At 43.1% G+C, this 25499-nt stretch overlaps 1 protein-coding gene across 1 annotated transcript in view; it reads right to left on the bottom strand.

Annotated features, from left to right (window-relative positions):
• LRRC49 (leucine rich repeat containing 49) overlaps window positions 1–25499 on the bottom strand; it is a 149634-nt gene that overhangs the window by 26439 nt on the left and 97696 nt on the right. The window contains 1 exon segment of the mRNA XM_032779850.1: window positions 10104–10258. Within this exon segment, the coding sequence (XP_032635741.1) occupies window positions 10104–10258 (155 nt within the window).

The following is a 25499-nucleotide window of genomic DNA, read 5'->3' as shown; positions in this document are numbered from 1 at the left end:
TCATCTCTTGTCTATCACAGATTCCTACCACTTATGAGCATTCTTATATGTGCCCTGGTTAGGATGATTTAGTTGGGGATTGGTCCTGCTTTGAGCAGGGGGTTACTAGATGACCTCCTGAGCTCCCTTCCAACCCTGAGATTCTGTGATTCTATGTGTGAGAAGTTGCACTAGAAATAACCGACCTATGACTACTATGATACAGCAGAATAAAGGAAGAAGGGTGGGTTGGAATGATGTAATTCTTTACATTTTGAAGCAGTTTTGTGAAGTCCATTGAACAAATCTGCCTTTAGAGCAGGACATTAATACCTCTCAGATTACTACGAGTATCACCTTCTCTGTGGAAATAAGTAACAAAGAATTACAATTAAAAGCCTGATTTGGACATGGGTTTTTTTCAATTGAAGCCTTTTCCCAACGTAATTAAATTTAACAATTTTATGTGATTCATATAAATCAGCAAGAGTTGTTTCATTCAGTCCTCTTTTACTTTTAACATTTATTTAAAAATTTTTAACAGGTCTTTGTGCTCCCTTCAATTCTGAAATCTTACCATTGTTCTCTAATGCGAAAAGAGCCGTGTATATTTCACAGAGGAGGAGACTGACTATGCAAGTGTATAGTCACAAAGAACAATAGGGTCAACAGGGGATGGAAAGGGATTAAAATGAATGAAGAATAGTGCTCTAACTTCCTAAATAGTCTAAAAATTTATCACAACTTTGAAGTTTGATAAACTTTAACTCACTCTCAGTTTTACTCAATTAGTAGCAAGAATTCCTTTATAACAAGGTAGAGATTATGCCTCTGACACCACTAATGAAACTAAAAGAATTATGCAACCATCAACGTACATAAGTGGCAGGAGTCCACACCAGTGCACCTTATGCAGGATCTGAGCCTTTGTCTGCTACTTATGTGAATATGAGATTACGTCTCTCTCCCCCCCACCCCCGGCATTATCAGAAACATTGTTCTCTGACAAATCATGGCCTAAATATCCATCTAGTCATATTAGATAAATTGTTTTCTTCTAAGTAGTTGTACAATATAAAAAACACACAAAATGCCAGATTACTGCTTCTCAGGGTGTTACATATAGCAGACACTGTATATTAGAATGAAAATATTACAAAGACGTTAAAAGGAAAACCAAGTTGCTAGTCCAGCACTCAAAAGTTAGGAAATGTCAGAATTAAAGTTGCCTGTGTAACATTAATTTTCCCCTCCTGTGATTATTAATTGTGATACAGTCTTTATGTATACGATCATACAGGTCTGTCGCATCTTAGGTGCATTTAACCTGCGCGATTTCAGCTTTACGCGGTCGGCAAAAACAAGAAAAAAAACAAAAAAAAAAAGAGAAAAATAATTGAAATACTGTTTCTGTAGTGTGGGCGATTCCGTCCGCCATTACACTCAAAGTAATTTTGACTATACGCGATTTTCGCTTTACGCGCTGACTGCGGAACGTAACCCCAGCGTAAGATGAGACAGACCTGTATAACTTTTTCTATAGGACCCCTACCTCATTCAGTCCACAGAATGGGCAGTGATCAATTAATGAGCTGCTATTCAATAGCTGTTGTTTTTTTTCCTCATTGTTCAATGTGCAGTCATAGGCCTTATTTCCAGCACATTATTCAAACTCTGCTCTGAAGATAAAATTATTAATTTCCTCATGGGCTTATCCACTATAGTAGCTGAGTGCTTCACAAACATTAATTTATCTTTGCAAACTCCATGAAATGAGTGGCACTATTATCCCAATTTTACAGTTGGGAAGCTAAGGCATACAAAGATTAATATCAAAAGCATCCACTAATTTTGAGTGCCCAACTTGAGATGGCTAGGACCTGATTTTTCAGAATACTTACCATTATATTCAAACATAGAATCCATTAACTTGAATTGCAGTTGAGAGTGGAGCTAAACAAATAATTTGAAATCTTCTGATGAAAGTCCTATATAAGAGCCAGGTATTCCCATTAACATTAATAATTGATTTTTCAGTTCATTAGCTGAACTGAAAAATGTTTGGTTGGTTTCAAATAGAAACTATTTTTTTCAGTTTTTCCTCAACGAAATAACTGGAAAAATTTCATTCGGATTGAATGGAAACACTGAAACAGTTTTGACGTTTTCAAAATAAAGTGTTTCAATGTTTTCAAAATTTTTGTCTACAGTTTTATTCCAGGCAAAACTATACAATGAATTTGAACCAAATTCATTGCAGTGCTCCACAAAGTGCTATTTGCTGGAAACATATTGCTCAGATCTAGCTGTGAGCACTCAGCGCTTCTTCAAAGAGGTCCCAAGGGTCTGAAATTAGACCCCCAGAAAATGAGGGAACACACGATTGTTTAGTCATAGCCTTTAAAAAGTATGGTTTAAATGACTTGTTTAGTATCACATAGGAACTCTGTGGAGATAGAATCCCATTTTCCAGGGCAGTACTCAACTGCTTTAACCATGAATCCTCCCTTCGTTTCCTGCAATCCCTTACCTCATTCGCTACACGCTTTGCAACTTCTGCAGCAAATGAGGCAGCGGTCCTAAGGACAATAGCCTCCTTTACTTCACTAGCCTGATTCATCCAAGAATCCTGCCCCACCCTGGACTGGAGCAGCTATTACACAGGGAAAGTTTTTCTGGCTCCCACGAGCCTTGGCCTGCAGCATGTTCAGTTTGTTTGTGGGGAAGGTGCATGCTCAGTGAGGACAGAGTTTTTGGAGATTTTAGCTGTTAAAACTGAAGTTCTCTCTACTGAACATGTGTGAACTGCTATGTTTTCAGAGGCTTACACAGTGGCCAAATTTGGGCAGGTTTTCACTGGGACAGTAAAAGGCACATCCCTGAAACACCTGCCAAATTTCAAGTCCCTGGTCCAAAGCATGGGGTACTTGAACATGTCAAACAAAAGGTCCCAAGAATTTTTTAACATGGGGAAAAAGCCTTGTTCTTGGAAACAGCTGAACCATTTTGGCTGAAATTTTCCCCCAAAATATTTAGCCTGAGGCAGACATCCGGCATGGAAAATTTCACCCCAAATCATTGAAGTTACACAAAGTTATAAGCAACTGAAAATGGGGTCTTATAAATAGATGTTTCGAGCAACCTTAATAGGAGTCAGTGCTACCAGCTCCACCCATAGTACATAAAATATGCATAGATTACTATTATGTATATAAATATATATATCCTTTTTGCAGCAAACTTTCATAAAAGAATGAAAAAGAATTTACCTTCTTTCTCATTTTTCCTTTCCTTTGGTCTGTGCCCCCCCTTAACCTAGAAAGCCTGTATTCAATATTTTCTAAAAATGTAAGTATTTAAGAACATCATTTTTAACTTTTCCTCTCGCTTCAAGATTCTATTTGCTTTTCAGAATCTGCCTCTCTTCAGCCTCTTCTTTGTTCCCTTCCAGTATACGCTATCATCTATTACCATATCCTTCTCCCTCACCACACACACAACACCCCACTATGGCACTGTTCTCTCAAATTTTTCTAAATGTATTACCCTCTTTTTCCTGTGATCATTCACTTCCGTTCCAACACTGTGTGAATGCCTGGGCTATAAATGGTCAAAGTACTGTATTCTCTCCATTTTTAGGGGCCTCCTAAGGTTTGTGAAAACCCGAAGATTCTTTTCATAGCCCATACAGGGATGATGCATAGACATTAAAGAATAGATCTGTGGGCTGTAATTATCCTTTCATGTCTTTTAATGATTTCAGTGGAGCTATGTCAGTTTACACAAGCTAAAAATCTGATCCTGCTTTTTACAAGCAGCAAACATTGTGGGGTGTATATTCTTTCTTCAATGCACTTTTATCTTCTTACACAGTTAGTTACTTTTATAACTTCCAATAATACAAGTATCATGTATCAACTAGAATACACTGCTAGGAGATGACAAAAAGATATTTGCTGGCAGGGACATGACTCCACTTCCTCATCTCTAACATGAATACTGATAGTAAGTAAATCTACCATGGGTATATCTGGTCCTGCCTCAATGCAGGGGACTCTGAAGATCTCTGAAGATCCCTGGCCGCCCTAAATTTCTATGGTTCTACAAGTGCAGAGCACACCTTCCTTTTATGATCTTTTGAAAAGACAGACTTAGATTTTTTAAGGCCACAAGGGACCATAAGAACCTCAAGTCCAACTGCCTGCATAACACAGGTAATAAAATTCCACCCATGTACTGAACCAAGTAACTTGTATTCGTCCAAAGCATATCTTCCTGAAAAGCATCCAGTCTTTATATGGAGACATCAAGAGATGGAGAATCTACCTTCCCTTTGGTAGTTTGTTCCAATACTTAGTGGCTTGAAGGCAAAGCAAAATTGAAAATAAACATTCATTTCTTGGAAATCTGTTCCCACCTTGACAAATGTGAGAAAGATGGAGATTGTGAACAGATCCTTTAGGAATAATATTTTCAAAACTCCCCCCCCCCTTTTTCCAATTAAAAAAATACATAAATTTCAACTATAGGATATTACAAGTGGGACTGAATGGGCCAATGACCACCTCTTGTGAAAGCAAATGCTATTTTAGGACCCCTAATCTCAAGACAGAATTTGGTCTATGTTCCTTTTCCCAGCATGTTCAGACACCAGTATGCCTACTGGTAGCTAGTATCTGGGACCTTTCCAGGTCAGTTTCCAGTGGAAGAGAAATCAATGCTGTAAAGATATAATAAACTGCTCTTTCTCCCTCAAGGCACACCAGACTTTAAGCAATCTCAGTACTTCCCAATAACTTATTGATCTAGAAAGCAAGCTTCCTGTGTACCCCTTTATACCTATCAACTGATCTCAACTGGGAATTGAGGTTCCTCTCCTCTCACCTCAATTAATACTACTCACGCACACCTAATAGTAGCCAAGGAATGGCAGCAAAGCTGTGCTTTCTGTAAACTCTGGTGGTATGTCTACACTGCAGTAAAACACCCACAGCTGGCCCTTGTCAGCTGATTTTGGCTCACAGGGCATGGATTGCAGGGCTATAAAATTGCAGTGTAGACATTAGGGCTAAGGTTAGAGCCTGAGCACTGGGACCCTGCCTCCTTGTGGGCCAGCTACGGGTGTTTTATTGCAGTGTAGACATACCCAAAGAGGTTAGATGGCCTTTTATTCTGTTTTTCATTTAGTTTTGAAATTGTGAAGCCTGTTCAACTTGAACTGAAATCTTTTCATCATCATAACACACATCATAAAAGGAGTGTAATGGGCTCCCTTGATAATCTCACATTATAAGGTATAACAGTGTCCCATGATTATTCTGAATCACATCATATTGAACTGGGAACGTGACATGAGTTTTCTCAATAATCTTCCATAGCAACATATTTTAACAGGGACTGCATTTTAAGTTTGTATTATATTTGTAATGGACTGTAAAACAATACATATACAATATTAGAAAAATGCAACATCTGCACATGCACACTTAAGTTTCAGCTAAAGTCTGATTTTTCAAAATATGAAAGGACAGAAGGATAACAGTAGCAAACTGAGGAAAGTTGAATTTTTAATCAAGTAATCAATTTTAAATTTGAATAATTTAAAAAGCACAATTTTGTAGTTGTATGACTACATAACTAACTTGAAGTTTATGTAGAAAACAACATACTTGAATGCTTTGAAAATATGTACATCCACTATTTTTGCAAGGCATACCTGGAACATTACCTTGGTACCTTCTTTTGAACAGATTTAATATAGAATACTGCTGATGGATATATATGTTTGACCTATTTACAGCTGCCCAATGAGTTCACACTTTTTTCTTTTCAAACATCTTGTATCCAGGCGGACTTTTAGGCCTGTATGACAAACAGATGCTGTAACAGAGAGCACTCTGGCAGAACACTAATGACAACAGTGGAATCAGGACACCTTGATATGTTTTTGTACAAAGGAAGAATTTATATTAGGAGTACCAGAGTTAGACACATCACTAAACTAACACTGCCTTAACAGTCTACTATCTTCGGAAATATTCTAACTAAAAAAATATAATGCAGAAACCAATATAAAGCAGCTCAACTTTACTTAAAACCTGCATGGCACATGATACAGCTCACCTACTACTTTTTAAGATCCAAGTTTTTAATTTAACAATAGTAAAGATGTTCAATTGTCCTTCTGAGATTTTTATTGAAGGAACTGGATACAAAAGTAAAAGTGTGAGATTTATTTACAATAAAAAGTGAACAAATACCTAATCATAAATTTATCAGTAGCAATCAGGAATAGTATTTAATGCTCAAGCACATATTCATGCATACCTAGCTAACACGCAGAAGCAAAAAAGTCACCTAGATCATTTTAAATTTTGATAAACTGATCAGAGTATTAGTGTCCAGTATCAGAGGGGTAGCCGTGTTAGTCTGGATCTGTAAAAGCAGCAAAGAGTCCTGTGGCACCTTATAGACTAACAGACATTTTGGAGCATGAGCTTTCTTGGGTGAATACTCACTTCGTCAGATGCATGTTGAAATTTCCACTACGTGCATCCGACGAAGTGAGTATTCACCCACGAAAGCTCATGCTCCAAAACGTCTGTTAGTCTATAAGGTGCCACAGGACTCTTTGCTGCTTTTACAGAGTATTACTGTTTAACATGTTTTCTAATTTTTACTGATCGAAGCTACCGAATGCATCAAAGTGAAAATGCAGAAGAAAAAACAGTCTGAAGTAGGCCCTCAATTTAATGAGGACTCTATATTCAACAGAAATTATACATGGGCTCTTAAATGAGAAAACACTTTGAGTGACTGGGGGGTAAGGACATAAGTTGCTGAAAGGATGGAAAATGGAAGGTTTTCTGAAGATCCACTCAAGCATCCCGTCTGCAAATTAAAGCTCAGGAGAAGCCTATGATGCACTTTTGTTTTGCAAGAAATGCACTTAAAGTCCTGGACAAAACCAGACTGGTACTTCTCAAATCATACAACAACATACACCACCTTTCGCCATGTATATCATGCATAATGTCATACTTGACACCCCTCTTCCATTTACAGAGAACATGGCCTAACACATAGCTCTGACCTAATCATCTTGAGAGGCAGTATGGCAAAATGGATGAGATGGATTTTCTTTACAACTCTGCCAGAAATGATCTTGTCCAACCTCACAGATGCTCAGTTATTTCATCTGTAAAATGTGGGAAGGATAACTAAAGCTTTACTCAACAAGGGTGGGAAGTGCATAGAGTTATTCCAAACAGCCAGGAGAAGAGGCAAGAACTGAACTCATGATGTCCTTGATTTTGCACAGCGCACTCTCACCTTTGCTAAAGAGTATTTTTGAAAGGGTACTCTCTCATGCACACTAAAAAATAGCAGCATTGTTTAGCATTTTTCTTTCCAGTTAAGTTTTTTGAAGAGAAGTTCTAAAAGACTTTGAAAGGGGGGAAGTGAATGGCATGTCTACATTTGTGTGAATTTTGAAGTTGAGAATGCTATAATTTTTGTGCATTAAGGGGTAACAATTTTGAGAGACATCCCAGGCAAGATTTCTGAAAAGTTAATTTTACCATTTATTTTTCCAGAATCACTTATCAGTGATCATAATACCCTTACAAAAATTCACAGAGGTCCCTTCAAGGAGTGCTTTCCATTTTTAGTTAAAGTAAGCCACTGTTGCAGCTCCAGAGAAGTTTTTCAGGTCTTGTCAAATGGCAAAAACCTGGCTCAACCCCCCTGTGGTGCTATAACTATCAGTGTCTCCATAATATCTACACTCTATACAAATATCTCCTCTGTTTAGGGCCAAGATGAAAATGTGTGCGTGTGTGAAAGAGAAAGGGGGAGAAAGAAAGTGGATTTCATAGCTGCTATGTATGAGAGAAGCTTTTACATTATGACTCTCCTGAATGAAAGCCATGTATTGTAGCACCTGGAGGACCTCAAAACAGGGAGCAATATTACATACTACAGGTGACATCCTGGATCCACTGAAATCAGCAACAAAACTCCTACTTACCTCACTGGGGCCAGGAGTTTGTTAAAAAACCCAGGCATGAGTTAGGTACAGTTTTGTATGTGATCTTTTCTCCTTTTTAATGCTTATTGTCTCAAAATATCTATATTGTTTTAACACAGGTTTTTTGTATTTAATTCCAATTTAGTGTAAAATTTGTGTGATACCGAATGAAGGTAAAGAGGCATGTACAAAGAAAATAAGTATTGTCTTTGTATGTGTTTGAAAAAAAGATTAATAGTGAAGATTTTCAAAAGCACTTAAGTGACACAGTAGCCTAACTCAGATTTACAAAGGGACTTAGGCATTTAGGAGCCTAAGTATAATTGAAATCAATGCAACTTAGGCTCCTAAGATTCTTAATCACCGTTGAAAATTATAGCTCTAGTCAATAATATTCGGTTCCCTGCTTCTGGATCTCAAACTGCTCCTTCAGTTCTAAGTGTCATCAGTGGTCATAGGCATATTTTTCAGTCTGTATTTGGCTACATTCTTGTGAATAGTTCTTTCAAATATGGACCCAACCACTGTCACAAAAGCACTTGTGAGCTACATATTTATAACATACTCTTTATGGAGCCACAATTCCTCTTGTAGATCACTTGCAAGGTACTGCTAGTGGAAAATGCAGCTGCTTGCTTAAACAATGGTTCTAGATATAGAGAGCACATTACACCCATTCTCCAAAGTCTTCCTAGGCTTCTTGACATATGTCAAGATATTGCTTTTGACCTACAAATTCCTGACTACCTACTTAAGTTTTCCTATATAACAGACTTGGAGCTGCTCTGTAATAATTCATGAATACTATGTGTTGACTGGGTTATTGGGGATGTTTATAGTATGAATATGTTGGTTCTATAGTAGGAGCATTGTCCAGAAAAACAAGCAAGAAGGAAAACAAAGACTCAAGATAAACTAAACTCAGTAAACACTTACAGATTGTTAAGAGACAATGCTGGACAGGAGAAGACCCAGGAACACAAGAAAAATCAAAAGGACTATAGCTGTTGAGAGAGAAACAGAGACAGAGACTGCGCACGCATAGTTGGTTTGGTTTTTAGGAGGATAGCGGAAGGCAGGGTGGGGACAGGGGCTGTTCTGGGAAACCAGACTGACACGCAGACACTCACTGGGTGTTTGAAGAAGCTAGATCTGCCTACGTTATCGTCAGGCAATTGTGACCCTCAGATAAAAGACACACACATAGGTAAGACACGTTGTGGTTTGAAAATCCTTTTTCTCTTATGCTTCATTCCTTCCTACCATTAAAATAACAATGCTTTGATATTCAGGAGGCTGTCTGGTCACTAGACATAGCCATTGGTCACACACTCCCAAAGGAATGAATGCCTGTACCAAAACCAGTTAGACCTGCAGGGGTAAGCACAGCTGATAGACCGCACACTGTAACCCAGAGCCAGGTCTAAGAGAGAGAAAAATGGAAACCCATCCCAGGAGAGGTAAAGGCACATGGCCTGACCTTTTTTTTTTTTTGGGGGGGGGGAGGGGAGGAGGGAAGAGAGAAAGGAGAGGGGAGGAAGGGGAGAGAAGAGAATGTGTGGGGGGGACACTCCATGAAACAAGAAAGGGGACAGAAGTGCAGCTAACTCTGTAATCGTAACACCAATGACAGCAGTTTCTAAACTCGGTTCATAGGAATCAGTCCAGGCTACTTAAAAGACCAATTGTCTTGAACTCTAAAGTTAAGACTGTTGAGATCAGCTGGGTGATTTTCTACATGCACTTCACCCAGACTAATCATGCTGAAGTTGTTCACGCTACTGAATCTGTTCTATTTTTTTCAGACTCTACCCTGAGCAAGCTATGGGGAGAATGTGTAAGTCTGGAGTGGAGTCCCTCTGAGGCAGACATTGTTCAGTAAGTCTTGAAATTGTTTTTTTTTTTAAATTATGTAGAGTGCTAAATGGACACATTTTAGAAATCCAAAAATAAATACACATATCTTTATATACATACACTACTTACAGACATACACACACACATACTTATATGAATGGAAGGATTAGTGTTTCCCATTTTTATTATATATAAAACATTAGCTAGGAAATATACTTCCAACAAAACACTTGTATACCTGGTTTCTTCAGGAAATTCATATGCGGCACTGCCATTGATCTGACAGGAGTCACTGTCTTTTTTATCTTGATTTGAAGAAGTCACAAGGGCAACTCGATTCTGCTGAATCTCCCATTGACGAGCAATGTTGCCAATTGTCAATCGTTTCTTTTCCTGAAACATGATATAAAAGCCATATGAAATTCTCTGAATGCATTGCTAGTATGTTGGTTTGCACCAGAAGAATATATTCCATAGTCAAACACTAATTGATAGATGGGAGGTGGTGCCTTACTCCCAGGGGTGGCTCCAGGCACTAGCACAGCAAGTGCGTATCTGGTGCGACAAGCCGCGGGGGGTGGCCTGCTGGTCACTGTGAGGGCAGCAGTCAGGCAGCTTTTGGCAGCATGCCTGCAGGAGGTCCCCCTGTCGCTTGGCTTCGGTGGTGGGCACGCTGAATCACCTGCAGAAATGCTGCCAAATCCACATGACCAGTGGACCGCCCACAGGCTGCTGCTGAAGGCCGCCTGACTGCCATGCTTGGGGCAGCAAAAGACAGAGCTGCCCCTGCTTACTCCTCCTCTGCTCCAGGTACTTGCATGCTGGATGGGCCAGGATCTTCCCCAAAATTATCCTTCCTGAAACTGAAGCCTGATCACAGAAAGAGTAACACAACCACTAACTAACTAACTAATCCTCAAACACTGGAGGGAGGCAGAATTCTTGCTCTGCTTTAGCAAAGAAGGGTAAGCTGTCTCTCCCAAGATCCCCCTTCTCTTTAACTCACGGGCAACAGCAATTTACATACTAACTTTTCTCTGTAGATGTAGAAAATATGATTAAGTTCAAAAGCTGTCCCCCTTTTTTTTTTTTCTTTTGTCACCAAAGGATTACTCCAAGAACAGCATTCAAATGTTACAGTTCCAGACAAATAATCAATGAGAGAATCAATTATATGTTATATTAAATGTTTTATGTTGTATGTTCATGCAACTCAAGACAACTGTCCATGTATCGGTCTTTTAATACATCCAGCTCGCTGTGTGGAACTCATTGACTGTGAGATTTAAGTGTAAGGCAGGGGTGGGCAAACTATGGCCCACAGGCTGAATCCAGCCCATCGGGGTTTTCAGTCCAGCAGGTGGGATTGCCAGCTTCGTGGCGCAGCAGGCTGGCACCACCTCTCTGTGGCCCCTGGGGAGTGGGGGAACAGAGGGCTCTGTGCACTACCCTCGCCTGCAGGCACCGCCTCCCATAGCTCCCATTGGCTGGGAATGAGGAACCACGGCGAATGGGAGCTTTGTGGGTGGTACCTACAGACAAAGGCAGTATGCAGCAGAGCAGCTGCCCTACCCCACTCCCAGGAGCCACTGCCGGACATGCTGGCCACTTCCATGAGTGGCGTGGGGCCAGGATAGGCAGGGAGCCTGCCTTATCCCCACTGCGCGCTGCTGCCATCCCGGAGCTGCTTGAGGTAAGAAGCGCTGGTCGGGAGCTTGCACCCTGCACCCCTCCTGCATCCCACAACCCAACCCCCTGCCCTCAGCCCCTTAACCCTCAACCCCCACTGCACCCCAAGCCCCTTCTCTGAGCCCCCTACCACACCCCAACCCCCTGCCCTGAGCTGCCTCCTGCACCCTAGCCCCTTTCCCTGAGCCCCCTTCCTGCACACTAGACCCCCTTCCACACTCTGCACTCCCGCCCGCAACCCAACCCCCTACCCCAGCCCTATGTTCATGGCACTGCATACAATTTCTCCCCCAGATGTGGCCTTTGGGCCAAAAAGTTTGCCCACCCTGGTGTAAGGTTACTGTTGATTTTACTAGCTCATGGACCTGCTTCTGAACTGTTCTCAGATTGAAACTTTAAACAATATACATGTTTTCAAAAGGTAAATTAATTGCTTGTTTCAGTTCTGTTGATTTTGCTGAACCAGATCTAACTGGCCTGGCTTAGCCATCCCACTGTTAACAGTGCTTCTTAATGAAACTTGAATAGATATCAATCTCTGCTATATAAAAGGGAAAAACTGCAAAGAACTAAGTACAAAACACCATCTCTTTTTACAGAAAATCAAGATTATGACATATTGACGAAAGCTAGGAATGTCAAACATTAGTTGATAATATTTCAATCTAAGTCATGCTGCCATAGCAGGGTTGCCAACTATCTAATCACACAACCCCAAACACCCTTGCTCTGCCTCTTCCCTGAGGCCTCGCCCCTGCTCACTCCATCCTCCCTCCCTCCATCGCTCACTCTCCCCCACCCTCACTCACTTTCACCAGGCTGGGGCAAGGGGTTGGGGTGCAGGAGGGGGTATGAGGTGTGGGCTCTGGGAGGGAGTTTGCGTGTGGGATGGGGTGCAGGCTCTGGGATGGAATTTAGGTGCAGGCTCTTGGCTGAGGCAGGGGGTTGGGGTGTAGGACAGAGTGAGGGTTCTAGGAGGGAGTTTGGGTGCAGGATGTGGGCTATGGGCTGAGGGTTGGGGTGTGGGAGTGAGTGAGGGGTGCTGGCTCTGGCTGGGTGGCGCTTACCTTTGGCGTCTCCCAAAAGTGACTGGCACATCTCTCTAGCAGGGGCTCCCTAGGCGGGGAGGGCCAGGGGGTCTCCGTGTGCTGCCCCTGCCATAGGCACCACCCCTGCAGCGCTCACTGGCCGCAGGTCGAGCCCAATGGGAGCTGCAGAGTTGGTGCTCGGGGAAGGGGCAGCACACGGAGACCCACTGCTCCCCCCTCCAGGGTCACAGGGATGTGCCAGCTGCTTCTGGGAGCAGTGCTGAGCCAGGGCAGGCAGGGAGCCTGCCTTAGCCCCACTGTGATGCCAGACTTTTAGAACCTAAAATCTCCCAGTTTGGCTTCAGTAGTCTCCAGGAGATAAGGCCTCACTCCGGGAGACTCCTGGCAAAACTGGGAGAGTTGCCAATCCAATGCCATAGAAATGGACCCTTTGAATTAAATGCATAGAAAAGATTCTAAGGCATGTATACTCTTTCCCTGAAGTTTGGACTACAGGGGTTTGAACAGTGGTGCACACCAAAGGGCTGCAATGTAACACTCCCCTGTGGATGCTGCAGGCACAAACTAAAAGGTTCCTGTTCACCATCTTATTGTAATCCTGTTTGAAGAGGATTACATTAATGTAAATTAGTTCATTCTGGCAGTGTCCACACAAAGCAGCAGAGAATCCTGTGGCACCTTATAGACTAACAGACGTTTTGGAGCGTGAGCTTTCGTGGGTGAATACCCACTTCGTCAGACGCAGGTAGTGGAAATTTCCAGGGGCAGGTATATATATGCTAGCAAGCAAGCTAGAGATAACGAGGTTAGTTCAATCAGGGAGGATGAGGCCCTGTTCTAGCAGTAGAGGTGTGAAAACCAAGGGAGGACAAACTGGTTCTGTAATTGGCAAGATCCAGACTAACACGGCTACCCCTCTGACACTTCACACAAAGCAGTTACCGAACAGCACTTTGGTGCAGATTTACACCCCTCTATTCGGAACTGCAGTGCAGTGTAGAAGAGCCATTAATTTAAAATCTGCAAGCTCTGGTTGGCATTTGTCAGAATATCAGTTGTTATTTAAAGAAAATCTGTAGGGAACTACACAGTGCTCTTTTTAAGGTCTGGGAAAAGTACAGCAAAATGCAAGGTGGAACAGATCGTTTAGCACAAGTATTTAGCACATATTGTAAGGAACCATTCAAGCTAGAGTGACCTGCTAACACCTTTGCAACTTTTTTATGGTTGGCTAGCTATTCTTTATCCACATTTTATTCAACTGCTAAATCAAAACCCGCTGAACTTTACATGTCTTTCAATTCCAGATTGTTTTTACTTTGAAAAGTAACAATGTTTCTACTTATCAGAGAGTTGTTTTTAACCTTCCTTCTCCTTATAAAGTAAAGCAGCTGGTCAACATGACTAACAAGGAAAAGCTCTCAATAAAAAGATTGAATTCAATGAAGGCATTAAATGTTTAATAATTTATCTAAAACACTGTTGCCATCGTTTTATTCTTATTTCAGTGTTTACTACCCTGCAATATATTATTGCATGCTTTCACGTCTTGTTTATGTAATTCTTTATCTTGAAATATTGTTGAATTTTTCACAAACTCTATGTGAGGCTACACTTTGAAATGATTTGAACCCCGGTTTAGTACATGGTTGCCCATTTTAGACACTGCTTTATGCAAACACCACATTATAATGGTGCTCCAAAACATGCACAGGCACCTGCATGAACTTCTGATTTTGCACCACAGAATCACTTGACAACCAGCTATTTACCTACCCACTGTTATATCCTACTGTGCATCTAACACCCACGAGTCTTCACTTAAGCAGTATGTTTCTACTAAAATACTTAAGGGGGGGGGTACAAACTACGGCCCATGGGCCACGTCCGGCCCTCGGAACCCTTCCCTCTGGCCCCTGAGCTCCTGCCAGGGAGCGGGATCAGGACAGGCTTGCAGAGGAGCCAGCTCAACTACCTGGCAGTGCGGTGAGCTGGGCGGAGGCTAACCCCTGGTCCCTCCCTCTCCCTGCCTCCCTCGCAGTCACAGCTCCCCCAGCGCCTGGGCAGCATGGCTGCAGCTCCGGCCAGGTGGCATGGCTGTAGTGCTCCAGGGCAGCGCGGTCAGGGGACAGGGAGCAGGGGGAGTTCTGGTGGGGTTTCAGGGGTGTGGTCAAGAGGCCCGAGCCCTGTTGCCGGGGTCAGGGGCAAAGCAAGCCAGGGCCCCCCTCCACCCCCAGCATGCTTGGCCCCTGTCCCTAGCAGCCAAGCCCAGACAGGGAGCAAGCCCTGCCCGACGGCCAGGGACAGCAGCCAAAACGAGCAGGGGAAACGCACAGGGAAAGGACTGAGCCCCCTGCCTTTCCCCCACCCCACAGGGTCAAGTGGAGTGGGGAGAGCAGGGAGGGTTGGATAGGTGGCGAGGGGCCCCAGGGGGACGGTCAGAGGGTGGGGAGCAGGGGAGATTGGATGGAGGGGTCTCGGGGGTGGTCAGGAGCTGGGGAGCAGGGGGGATTGGATAGGGGACGGGTGTCCCGGGGGTGGGGGATGATGAGGGGGCAGAGAGCAGAGCTGTTTGGATAGGATGCGGGAGTCCTGGGGGGCAGTCAGGGGTGGGGAGCACGGGGAGTTGGATGGGGGTGGAGGTTCTGGGGGACTGTATAGGGGGCAGGGGCCAGGCCATGCTCGCTGTTTGGGGAGGAATAGCCTCCCCCAGCCTTCCCTACCCAGCCCTCCATACAATTTCTGTACCTGATGTGGCCTTAGGGCCAAAAAGTTTGCCCACCCTGACTTAACCCTAACCCTAGCAATATTTGGCTTCAGATTTAACAGCTCATTTAGATTTAGTTGAAGGGGAGCAGTTTGCAGCTCCTTTAGAACTATATTTTAGGCTACTGGTTTGCAGACTCAGGAAGAAAACAGCATATTGATTTACATGTCAGAAGTTATCTTTACAACCAAAAAGGTTGGAAGCTTTAAATTATTTTTTTAAATTAAAGCTTAAACTTTGTAGTAAGGAACAGATTCTGTGACCTGTTCTGTAAAATGGAGCTATTAATGTTTTGACATCTATGTCCAGCACTTTGACATCCACAGAAGAAAAAGTCCTGTGAAGTCACTGTTGCTGGAATTTGTATAGTGGGGGTGCTGTGAGCCATTAACCAAAAACTGTAAATCTTGTATATAATGAAAACCACTTCAAGCCAGGGGGTGCTGCACCACCCCCTGGACCCTTAATTCCAGCCCCTATGTATGAAGTGAAAAGTAGTATTAACCCCATTTTGCAAATAGGAAAAATTAGAGACAATGTTTGAATGATTTGCTTATGTAGCACTGTAAAATTCTAGGTTAGGCCTTAGCCTGTGAACCAAAAGACCTTGGATCAATGCTTGCTGGATGCGTGACCCTGGCCAAGTCCCTTAAGCTCTGTTTCCATCTGGAAAATTAATCTTTTGGGCAAGGACTGCCTCTCACTATGTGTTTGCATAATGGCTACCCAGGGGGGATACGTGGGCACTACTATAATTCAAATAAATAATAATTTAGCTACAGATGTGAGGAGGAGAACTTAATGACTTTGAAAAGAAAAAGCAGTATATAAACAAACAATACTTTGCATTTCCTGACCTGGGTGCTTATCTGTGTAGCCTAAACATTTTCTTTAAGGAGTTTTTTGTATGGAATTGTTTTTAACTTACCCGTTTGTTGTTACACAATCAAGGGATTAAAGCCAAAATTTTGAAAAGCACATCACTACCCTCAGATTGTAGTTACTGTACTCATCTGTGAAAGGTTCATTTTCCCCCTTTCTAAAGAAGGGGTTAGTCAACTACATTTTAAAGCCTTATGAGAATATGAGTTTCAAGATGCCTAACAGGAAAGGTCTTCACAATCAGATTTAACGTCTATGTGAACTACAGCAGATTATTCAGAGAGGTAGAATTTAAAATGTTTCTACTGGTTTTCAAGTCTTTGCTAGTTTGAGACATATATACTATACATGCACTGGGGAACGCCAGTTGAGCCAACAAGATCTTTGAAACCAGTACAAACTTTTTAAATGCAACCATTACATATGACAGAAAGACCGAGAAATAATATAAAATCATATGAGTAAAACATAAATTGCAAGGTATTCAAAGGTTTACACTACTCTTCCAAAGGGTTTTAGATTAAAATCAACAGAATTACATCTCTTTGGAAATTAAAGAGATTTGAAAGGTAGGAATTATTTTTTCACAGGAAAAGTGAACTACAAATGAGAGGCAAAGCCCTTATTAGTATGAACATCTAATTTAGTTCAAATTTATCAGACTAAACCATTGTTTTGACAGCCTTCTGTATATATTACATCTCGTGAAAAGAAACCAATGCTGTTCTCTATGGCTAATTGTTTTGTCGATGCTTTAGCTAATCACTAACATTTTATATAGCAAACAGAGACAAGCCCAAGAGTTTACTGAATAAAAAACGATTACCTACCTTTTTGTAACTGTTGTTCTTTGAGATGTGTTGTTCATGTCCATTACACATTCAATGCATGCACCGCGTGCACGGATGTCGGAAACTTTTTCCCTCAGTGGCTCTCGTTGGGGCGGCAGGGGAGTCCCACCAGAGTGGCGCCTCATGCTGGTGCATATATACCCCTGCCAACCCGACCCCCCTTCAGCTCCTTCTTGTCGGAGACTCTGACAGAGGGGAAGGAGGGTGGGAAGTGTAATGAACGTGAACACCACATCTCGAAGAACAATAGTTCTTCCATTGTTCATGTCCATTACATATTAGGTGACTCACAAGCTTACCATAGGAGGAGGGTAGGAGTCATGGAACAACTGATTGAAGCACAGCCCTGCTGACCGCTGCGTCCTCTCTGGCCTGTTGAAGGACTGCGTAGTGGGCTGTGAATGTGTACACCGACGACCAGGTGGTCGCTTTACAGATCTCCTGGAGTGGAACCTGTGCCAGGAAAGCTGCTGAGGATGCTTGAGCCCTAGTCGAGTGAGCCCTGATTGCCGGGGCTGGCACCTTGGCAAGCTCATAGCACGGGCAGATGCAATCCACAATTCATGACGATATCCGCTGCGCCAAGAGAGGGAGTCCTTTCATTCTCTCTGCAATGGCGACGAACAACTGTGTTGACTTGCAGAAAGGTCTAGTTTGCTCCAGATAGAATGCCAGGGCGCTATGGACATCTGGAGTATGTAGGCTACGGTGACTCGGGTCTGTGTGTGGTTTGGGAAAGAACACTGGCAAACAAATGTCCTGTCCCATGTGAAATTGAGAGACTACTTTAGGGAGGAATTTAGGGTGTGGCCTAAGTTGGATTTTGTCCTTATAAAAAAACTGTATAAGGGGGCTCTGAGGTGAGGGCCGTCAACTTGGGCACTCTCCTTGTGGATGTAATGATCACCAAAAACGCGACCTTCCAGGAGAGGTGAGTGAAAGAGCAAGTGGCTAGGGGCTCGAAAGGGGGTCCCATGAGCTTGGTCAGGACCATGTTAAAGTTCCAGGGAGGGACTGGAGGGTGTGAGTAGGGAAACACTTTCTCCAGCCCCTTGAGAAACCAGGCTACCATGGGGTTTGAAAACACAGAATGCCCCAACTCCCCCGGGTAGAATACCAAAATGGCAGCCAGATGTACTCTAATTGAGGAGGGGGCGAGACCTTGATGTTTAAAGTGCAGCAGGTATTCCAGGATAACTGGAATGGAGGCCTGAAGTGGCTGTATATGTTTTGGTTCATACCAGCAGGAGAACCTCTTCCACTTAACGAGGTACGATGCCCTAGTGGAAAGTTTCCTACTCCTGAGGAGAACTTGTTGCATCTGAAGAGAGCACTGGCTCTCCGCCGCGTTCAGCCATGGTTTCCATGCTATGAGATGCAGAGATTGCAGGTTCAGGTGGAGCAGGCATCTGCAGTCCACTCGATCTTGGTGCAGGGGCAGGGCAATCAAGTCGGCTACTAACAGCGGGGCCAACCTGGGACAATGAGAATCATTACCGCCTTATCTCTGCAAACTTTGAGGAGAACTCTGTGGATGAGCAGGAGTGGTGGAAAGGCATACTTCAGGCTCCTGCTCCAAGAGACTGCGAAGGCATCTGCAACCGAGCGCGGACTGTGGTTTTGGAAAGAGCAAAACTGCAGGCATTGACTGTTGTCCCTGGTGGCAAAGAAGTCCATTTGGGGAAATCCCCACTTCTGGAAGATCTATTACAAGACATTCGGTCTCATCGACCATTCGTGCATACAGTAGGACCTGCTGAGGCGGTCCGCCAGCTTGTTCCGCTTCCCCAGGAGGTATGATGCTACGAGGTGTACTGAGCGGACTATACAAAACTCCCATAGGAGAAGGGCCTCTTGGCAGAGGGGAGAGGATCGGTCTCCGCCCTGCTTGTTAATGTAGAACATCGCGGTAGTGTTGTCTGTCAGAGCTGTCACGTTGTGACCTTCTAAAGCAGCGTGAAAGGTTTGGCAGACTAGGCGAACTGCCCTGAGCTCCTTTACACTGATGTGGAGCACAAGCCTTGCGTCTAAAGTCCCCCAGGTGCGCTCCCCAGCAAAGGTCTGATGCGTCTGTTATCCGCATCAGAGTGGGTTGCGGTGTGACGAAGGAGAACCCTTCGCAGACTACCTGCTGGTTGAGCCACCAGTGCAGGGAGTCCAATAGCTGGGCAGGGATTGTCACTACAAGGTCTAAGGGATCTCTGCCCAGGCGATATGACTGGACTAGCCACAATTGCAAAGTCCTGAGCTGTAGTCGAGCATGTTTGACTATGTGGGTGCATGCCGCCATGTGTCCTAACAGCTGCAGGCAGCATCTGGCCGTGGTTGTGAGGAACCTCAGCACTGAGTCTACGACATGCTGTACAGAATAGGTCTAGACGTTTAGCCTCCTTGGCCTTAGAAGACAGGGCTTGCTGACCAAGTCGTTCCCATTCATTGACCGCTGAGATGATCAGCAAACAGAGGGCCGGGTGACAAAAGAGGAAGTTGTATCCCTTGGAAGGGGCAAAGTACTTCCGCTCTACGCCTTTTGCTGTTGGCGTGCTAGAGGCCGGGGTTTGCCAGATGTCTTGTAGTTGGACTGGAGGGGCCTTTGGGCCTTAAGATGTCCACCATAGGATCCTCCTGTTCTACTGCTTCCTCTGCCTGTAGGCCCAAGTTCTGGGTTACCCTGTAGAGCAGCTCCTGGTGCGCTCTGTGGTCAATCGGAGGAGGCCCCAACAGCGTGGTGCCTGCCACGGCTTCACCTGGGGATGACGAAGAGGTGAGGGCCTTCTGCACCTTGTCTTCCAGCCCTTCTTGTCCTTCCTCGCATGCTGAGGGCTTCTCTGGTTCCTGCCTGACAGACTGCTTCCAGGACAGCGCCGGGCTCAGTGCCACTTCTGCTCTCCTGTGTTCCGGAGAAGCATCTGGTGGCCTGGATACGGTGGCCTCCTTGGGCACAGAGTGGTGCTTGTGCGGGAACTGAGATCAATATACTGAATAGCTGCATCTCGAGGCTCTGGAGGAGGACCCCTGCTGTTGGTGATAGGCCCATAGTGTCCAAAAGGGCCACTGCCCTGGGAGGCCCCACTGGGGATGCCATGGGGCTTGAGGCTCCCTGCTTGCTGGTGGCCTGCAGGCATAGCTGGAGAGGCCTGAGTCCACCTCGGATTCCAAGGACGCCGACCTGGAAGGTCAAGGCGGTGCCATAGAACGGTGCTGCTGAGGGGCAGGAGAACAGCTCCTTGCTGACTGGGACCGGTACCGATACTCCCGGTCCCAGGATTGTTGGCTTCTGCTCAGGCCAGGGGACTTCGATCTTGTGTCACCTCAGAGCCCCTGGTGGGGCCGGTGTCATATGCTGGCTAGGATCCGGCTCTCTCGAGTCCCGCTGGGTCAGGGGCAACTGGGAATCTGCAGAGGCCAAGCTCTACCGGGACTGATGCTGGGACCGGTGCCGGGGTAGTGACCTCAATCAGCGCACCATTGCTGGCTTGCCTCTTGACAGTACTCTAGGAGACGGTGTTGGAGGCTTCTCTTTGGCAGGGAGGGGGCTTGCCGCCGACAGCTGAATGAGGCCCTTTGCTGCCTCAAACGTGTCTGGTGTGGAGGGCTATTCTAGGAGCTCCTCCAGCACATCCTCCGTGCTCAAGGTGCTTAGCCCGGGGCTTAACGGGCTCTTCAGTGCCGGAGCCACCAGAGCCAGAGCATGTCCTGTGGCAGCGCTTCCCTTTTGAGCGCTTGTTTGCTTGGGTGGTGCCAGCTTCTTCTGCAAGGAGCACCCTCGGCTTGTAGGCTGGTCCTTTGACCATACCCGTGAGGTTGAATGGTGCCAGGGTTTTTCTTGTTGCCTCGGTGTGGCATGCTTGTGGTGCCCCACCGGTGCTGAATCGCAAACTGACACCTGGGCACTCCACAATGAGGATGCTGGCGCTGAGGCTGAGCCTCCATGAGTAGATGCTTGAGGAAAAAGTCTCTTTCTTTCACAGTACTTGGATTAAAGCCTTACAGATCTTGCAGCAGAGACAGGAGACAAGAGCTGTGGGGGGTCACTAATCGGCATAGGCTTGTGGCACGTGGCACAAGCCTTAAAGCCTTGGGCCTGAGGCATGCCCTGCAGCCCAGGGCTGGCGCTGGAGACAACTTCCAACACCTAAACAAAGACAGTTTAACTATCTATTATTAAGAAGTGCTAACTAACTACTGATAACTGTTAACTGCTGATCACTATGCTAAGGGACACTCGCAAGCGAGAGATAGAGAGCTGTTCCAACAGCCACCCAGCATGGTAAGAAGGAACTGAAGGGGGGTTGGGTCAGCAGTGAAATATATGCACCAGCATGAGGCACCACTCTGGCAGAGCTCCCCTACTGCCCCAATGGGAGCCGCTAAGGGAAAAAGCTTCTGACGTCTGTGCATGCGGCATCTAATGTGTAATGTATGTGAACAATCACTTGAAGAAGAACTGCTATTCAGAAAAGGAAACAAATGAGTTTCACTTGAAGATTTCCATTAAAGTGAAAAGAATATTGAGAAATATGACCGATATTTTATTTTGTATCCACACCATGAACATTATCATACAGTATATTGATCCATAAGACTGGAGCTACATAAGAATACACTACATAAAATGTGTTATAATTAACCAAAAATGACATTGGGCCAGATTCACTTTGGGTTTCTGCCAGCATAAACTCTGCCACACAAGTCCTTGGTGGTGGAAAGACTATCATGGGTTGATGTCACTGAGGTGTAAACCACCTCAGCATCCATGACAGTGGGGAACTTATTTCTCATTTAAAATTGGAAATAAAAAAAAAAGATACAAGTTCATCAGATCCAATTTTAAATTAAATGTGTATATACAATAACAACATACACAGAAAGCAAAAAATAAAAAGTGAGTCAAACACAATGTGGCCTGCCTATTCATGCAAAGTACCAGAATGTCCTCCAAAGACAACAATACAAATCACTAGTGGAAGCCTGGATAATAAATACTGAAAAGAATAATTTCATCAGGATAGTACAAAAATGCAATTATGATGGCAAATGGCGATATTTTATTCTATTTGGAAAATTAAGTAGTAACGGGCTCTATACCTTTACTCATTCTATATACTGACAGGTTTCCAGGTCTTTTTTATTTATGTCCTGCCCTCTAGTTTCATTTGTGGATGTGTATGCTTTTGGCATGGCAGCCATTTGGAATTCATTTTATTTTATTTTCTATGGGGAGTATTAGGACTACTTGTGTGTTATTTACACATTTAGAGCCAGTTTAAACATTTTAAGGCTTTTTTAATTTTAATCCTGTGAATAAAAAGTCTCTGTGCAAAAGTTAAGTTTTCAAAAAAAGCAGGAGGGCTATTGGGAAACATGCTGCTTAAAATATGCCACATGCTCATCTCTCTCCTTACCACAGTTACTTAGTCCTTCATGTTGACACATGGCTTTTGTCTTTTTAAACTAATTTTTTTAGGAAAACACATATGTAAATATGGGCTATCTATAGTGACATTTTCCTCTGTGCTTTAAATATTTAGAAAGTCTAAATTATTCTTTCAATGACAATAGTAGTTTTAGCAAAAAGGAGGAGGATATGTTTCTTCAGATAACAAAAGTGAAAAGGGCCAATCTTTGAATAGCTTCTCTTTTTAAACTTTCATTTTTATTGTAAAGCTGCTCTGTAAATGAACATTTAATATATTAAGTTCTTATTTTTATCTTTGTTTTTCTAATCAATTAATAATGCCACGCTGGATAAATTTTATTTTTAAATTTTAATTTTATTGTAAATGTGTTTTGCATATTGATATGATCTTATTTTTATCTTTGCCTATTAAGCATTTCAAAAGTTATGACTTGTGTCTTTTAAAATAACACACATTTGTAAAGGGAGATATTATTTCTTCACAAATTACAAACTACAAACTATTTTTATAGGGTTTTTTTCTTACTATGTCCTTTGTTTAAAGAAAAAAAAATGCTGAAATCTTTCTAACTGGGTTATGACAAAGGGGTACCTCTGCTACAAAATGCTGCTTTCTTAGTGTCGTGTTTACATCCAATATAAATATTTTTTTGTTTCAAATATGATATAATTTCCTTTGAAGATGCCTCTGTAATGTTTTTTTTAAAAGGGTGAGGGGCTGTTGGAGTTTCTGGACCATTGCTTCTCTGAGAATATGAGTAAGGAAGGAAAGGAAATGCCCATTGAAAACTCTTGATTTATGCCGATCATGGGGAAAAATCTGGGAATAAATCATAGCTATGTGTAGGATGACAGCTGCTTTCACATACCAAAATATGCATGCTTGCACAAGAGGAACCTGGGAAAGGCTGTGGAGAAATAAAAAATAGAAAAAAGCTTGCATGCCTGTTGCCACATGTGCCCTAGTTAAGTTTGCTCCCTTTGAGGTTCCACAGTAAGCAGGAAAGGGTGACTTCTCCCTGCAGGTACTGCTGAGGAGTACATCATGGTGAACTTCATGTCAGCAGAGTAAAATGGGTCAGAAATGTGGAAGGAAGGAGGCCTAGGTTAAGGGTGACCCTTCTGTGACTCCAGCATTTTTGGAATCGGGGAGAACATTTAGGAGTACTGAATTAGAAGATAACATAGTCTGACACATCACTGAGGCATTCCTTCCATCTTGAGAGTCCCTGTTGCTTTTCTATTTCATCTTCTGTGCTCACTGGCCTTCTTGTGAGCCCTCAGCTGTGGAACTACTGATCTCTTGTAGTGCATGTAAACTAAAATACCACACCCAACACCTTATTCATTTGAAAGCCAATTAAATTTAAAGTTTTGGTGGCAACTCATCATTTTTATGCCAGAAAATACTCAGATAAGACCCCGTCAAACGGGAGCTCTTACCCTGTGCAAGCCTCTGGAGGCAGAGAATTCTGGGACAGGTTTTTCTAGAAAGTACTGGATTCCACCTTCAAGTGGTGGAGAGGAAGAAAAACCCACCATGCAGACAGACAGGCATGAACAGGAAAAAAAAAAAAAAAGGGTGAGTTAGAACTTGTGAAATGAATATGGGAACATTTATGAAAATTCAACAGTTATTAATTAGCATGGTAAGTTTGATGGCAGCCACTTTTGTAAAACAGCAAGAGTTACCTTATTAAATGGGCAGTATGCCATGATATTTCATTTAAAAGAAAGCAAGGTAAAATTTTATAGTTTCTTGAGAAAGCTTGTGGAGGAAAATATATTTTATTGCTGAATACAACTCCACAAAATTTCCATTCATTGGCTGAATTTTTACACTTCGCACATTATTTCACAGCCACTTAATCCCACTGTTAGATCTGTGGGAAAGAAAGTTCCATTCAAGTAAAACAAGAGTCTGAAACAGAGAAAACAAAATCTAAACACACAAGAATGGAATGGAAATTTATATAGAAGAGAGATAAGAATCATCTTTTTGAAGCAAATAAAAGAGAACAGCAGTTGGCTGTTATGCTTCTTTATTCCCTTGAAGACAAGAAAGAAACCTTTACTAAAAAAGAATGAAAACTTCAATTTCCTGTTCAAGCTTGAGCGAGTATGGCATTACACATTAACAATACATGCGCCTTTCCTCCAATGGGAATTTTCATTGGCAAAATAGTTTGAAAGATCTAGGGCATCAAGAGAAACAATAGCATCTCTTACAGTAAGGAAGCATACCTCAAAGCTTAAGAAATGGAAATAAAAATAAATCACACTTTCAAAAATGTCTGTTGCTCAGTAAGTGGGCCAACACATTAACATCACCAAACCACCAGATGTATGTGTCTGTGTGACTCTTCCCTTCTCTATGCCAGTAGGAACTGACACCAAAACTTCAAAACCAGATCAATTTAAAACATATCAGTCATCTATAGTAAAAATAAAATAAACTATGCAAGTATTAATTTTTAGAATGTGTGTGTGGGGGGGGTATTTTCTGGAACCTGTTTTTGAACTGAACATATTCAAACTCAGAAAAATCTCTTTAATAGGTAAGATACAGGAAAAACAGAAGTATACTAAACTCACTGTTGAATTACCATATAACAAATTAACTCCACCTCTTTATCTATTTACTTTTTCCTATTTTTTAAACCTACGGCTTCCAGTTTACAATACCTACTGTTAAAATTCTGCATGTGTGCCCTTGGCTTGAACAAGGTCCAATTTTACACACATGCTATATTTCTCACCTCACCTCCAGGTACTCCTTTTCTTCTAAACTCCTAAATGGTGGACACTGAACTCACATTCTCCAGACGCGTGATACGAAATCTTACCTTGACAAAAAGATGGTTACTCACCTTTGTAACTGTTGTTCTTCGAGATGTGTTGCTCATATTCATTCCAAATAGGTGTGCGCGCGCCGCGTGCACATTCGTCGGAAGAATTTTCCCCTAGCAACACCCGG

Source organism: Chelonoidis abingdonii, chromosome 9, assembly GCF_003597395.2.
Source record: "Chelonoidis abingdonii isolate Lonesome George chromosome 9, CheloAbing_2.0, whole genome shotgun sequence".
Lineage (NCBI taxonomy): Eukaryota > Metazoa > Chordata > Testudines > Testudinidae > Chelonoidis > Chelonoidis abingdonii.
This window is presented reverse-complemented; position numbering and strand designations above follow the sequence as displayed.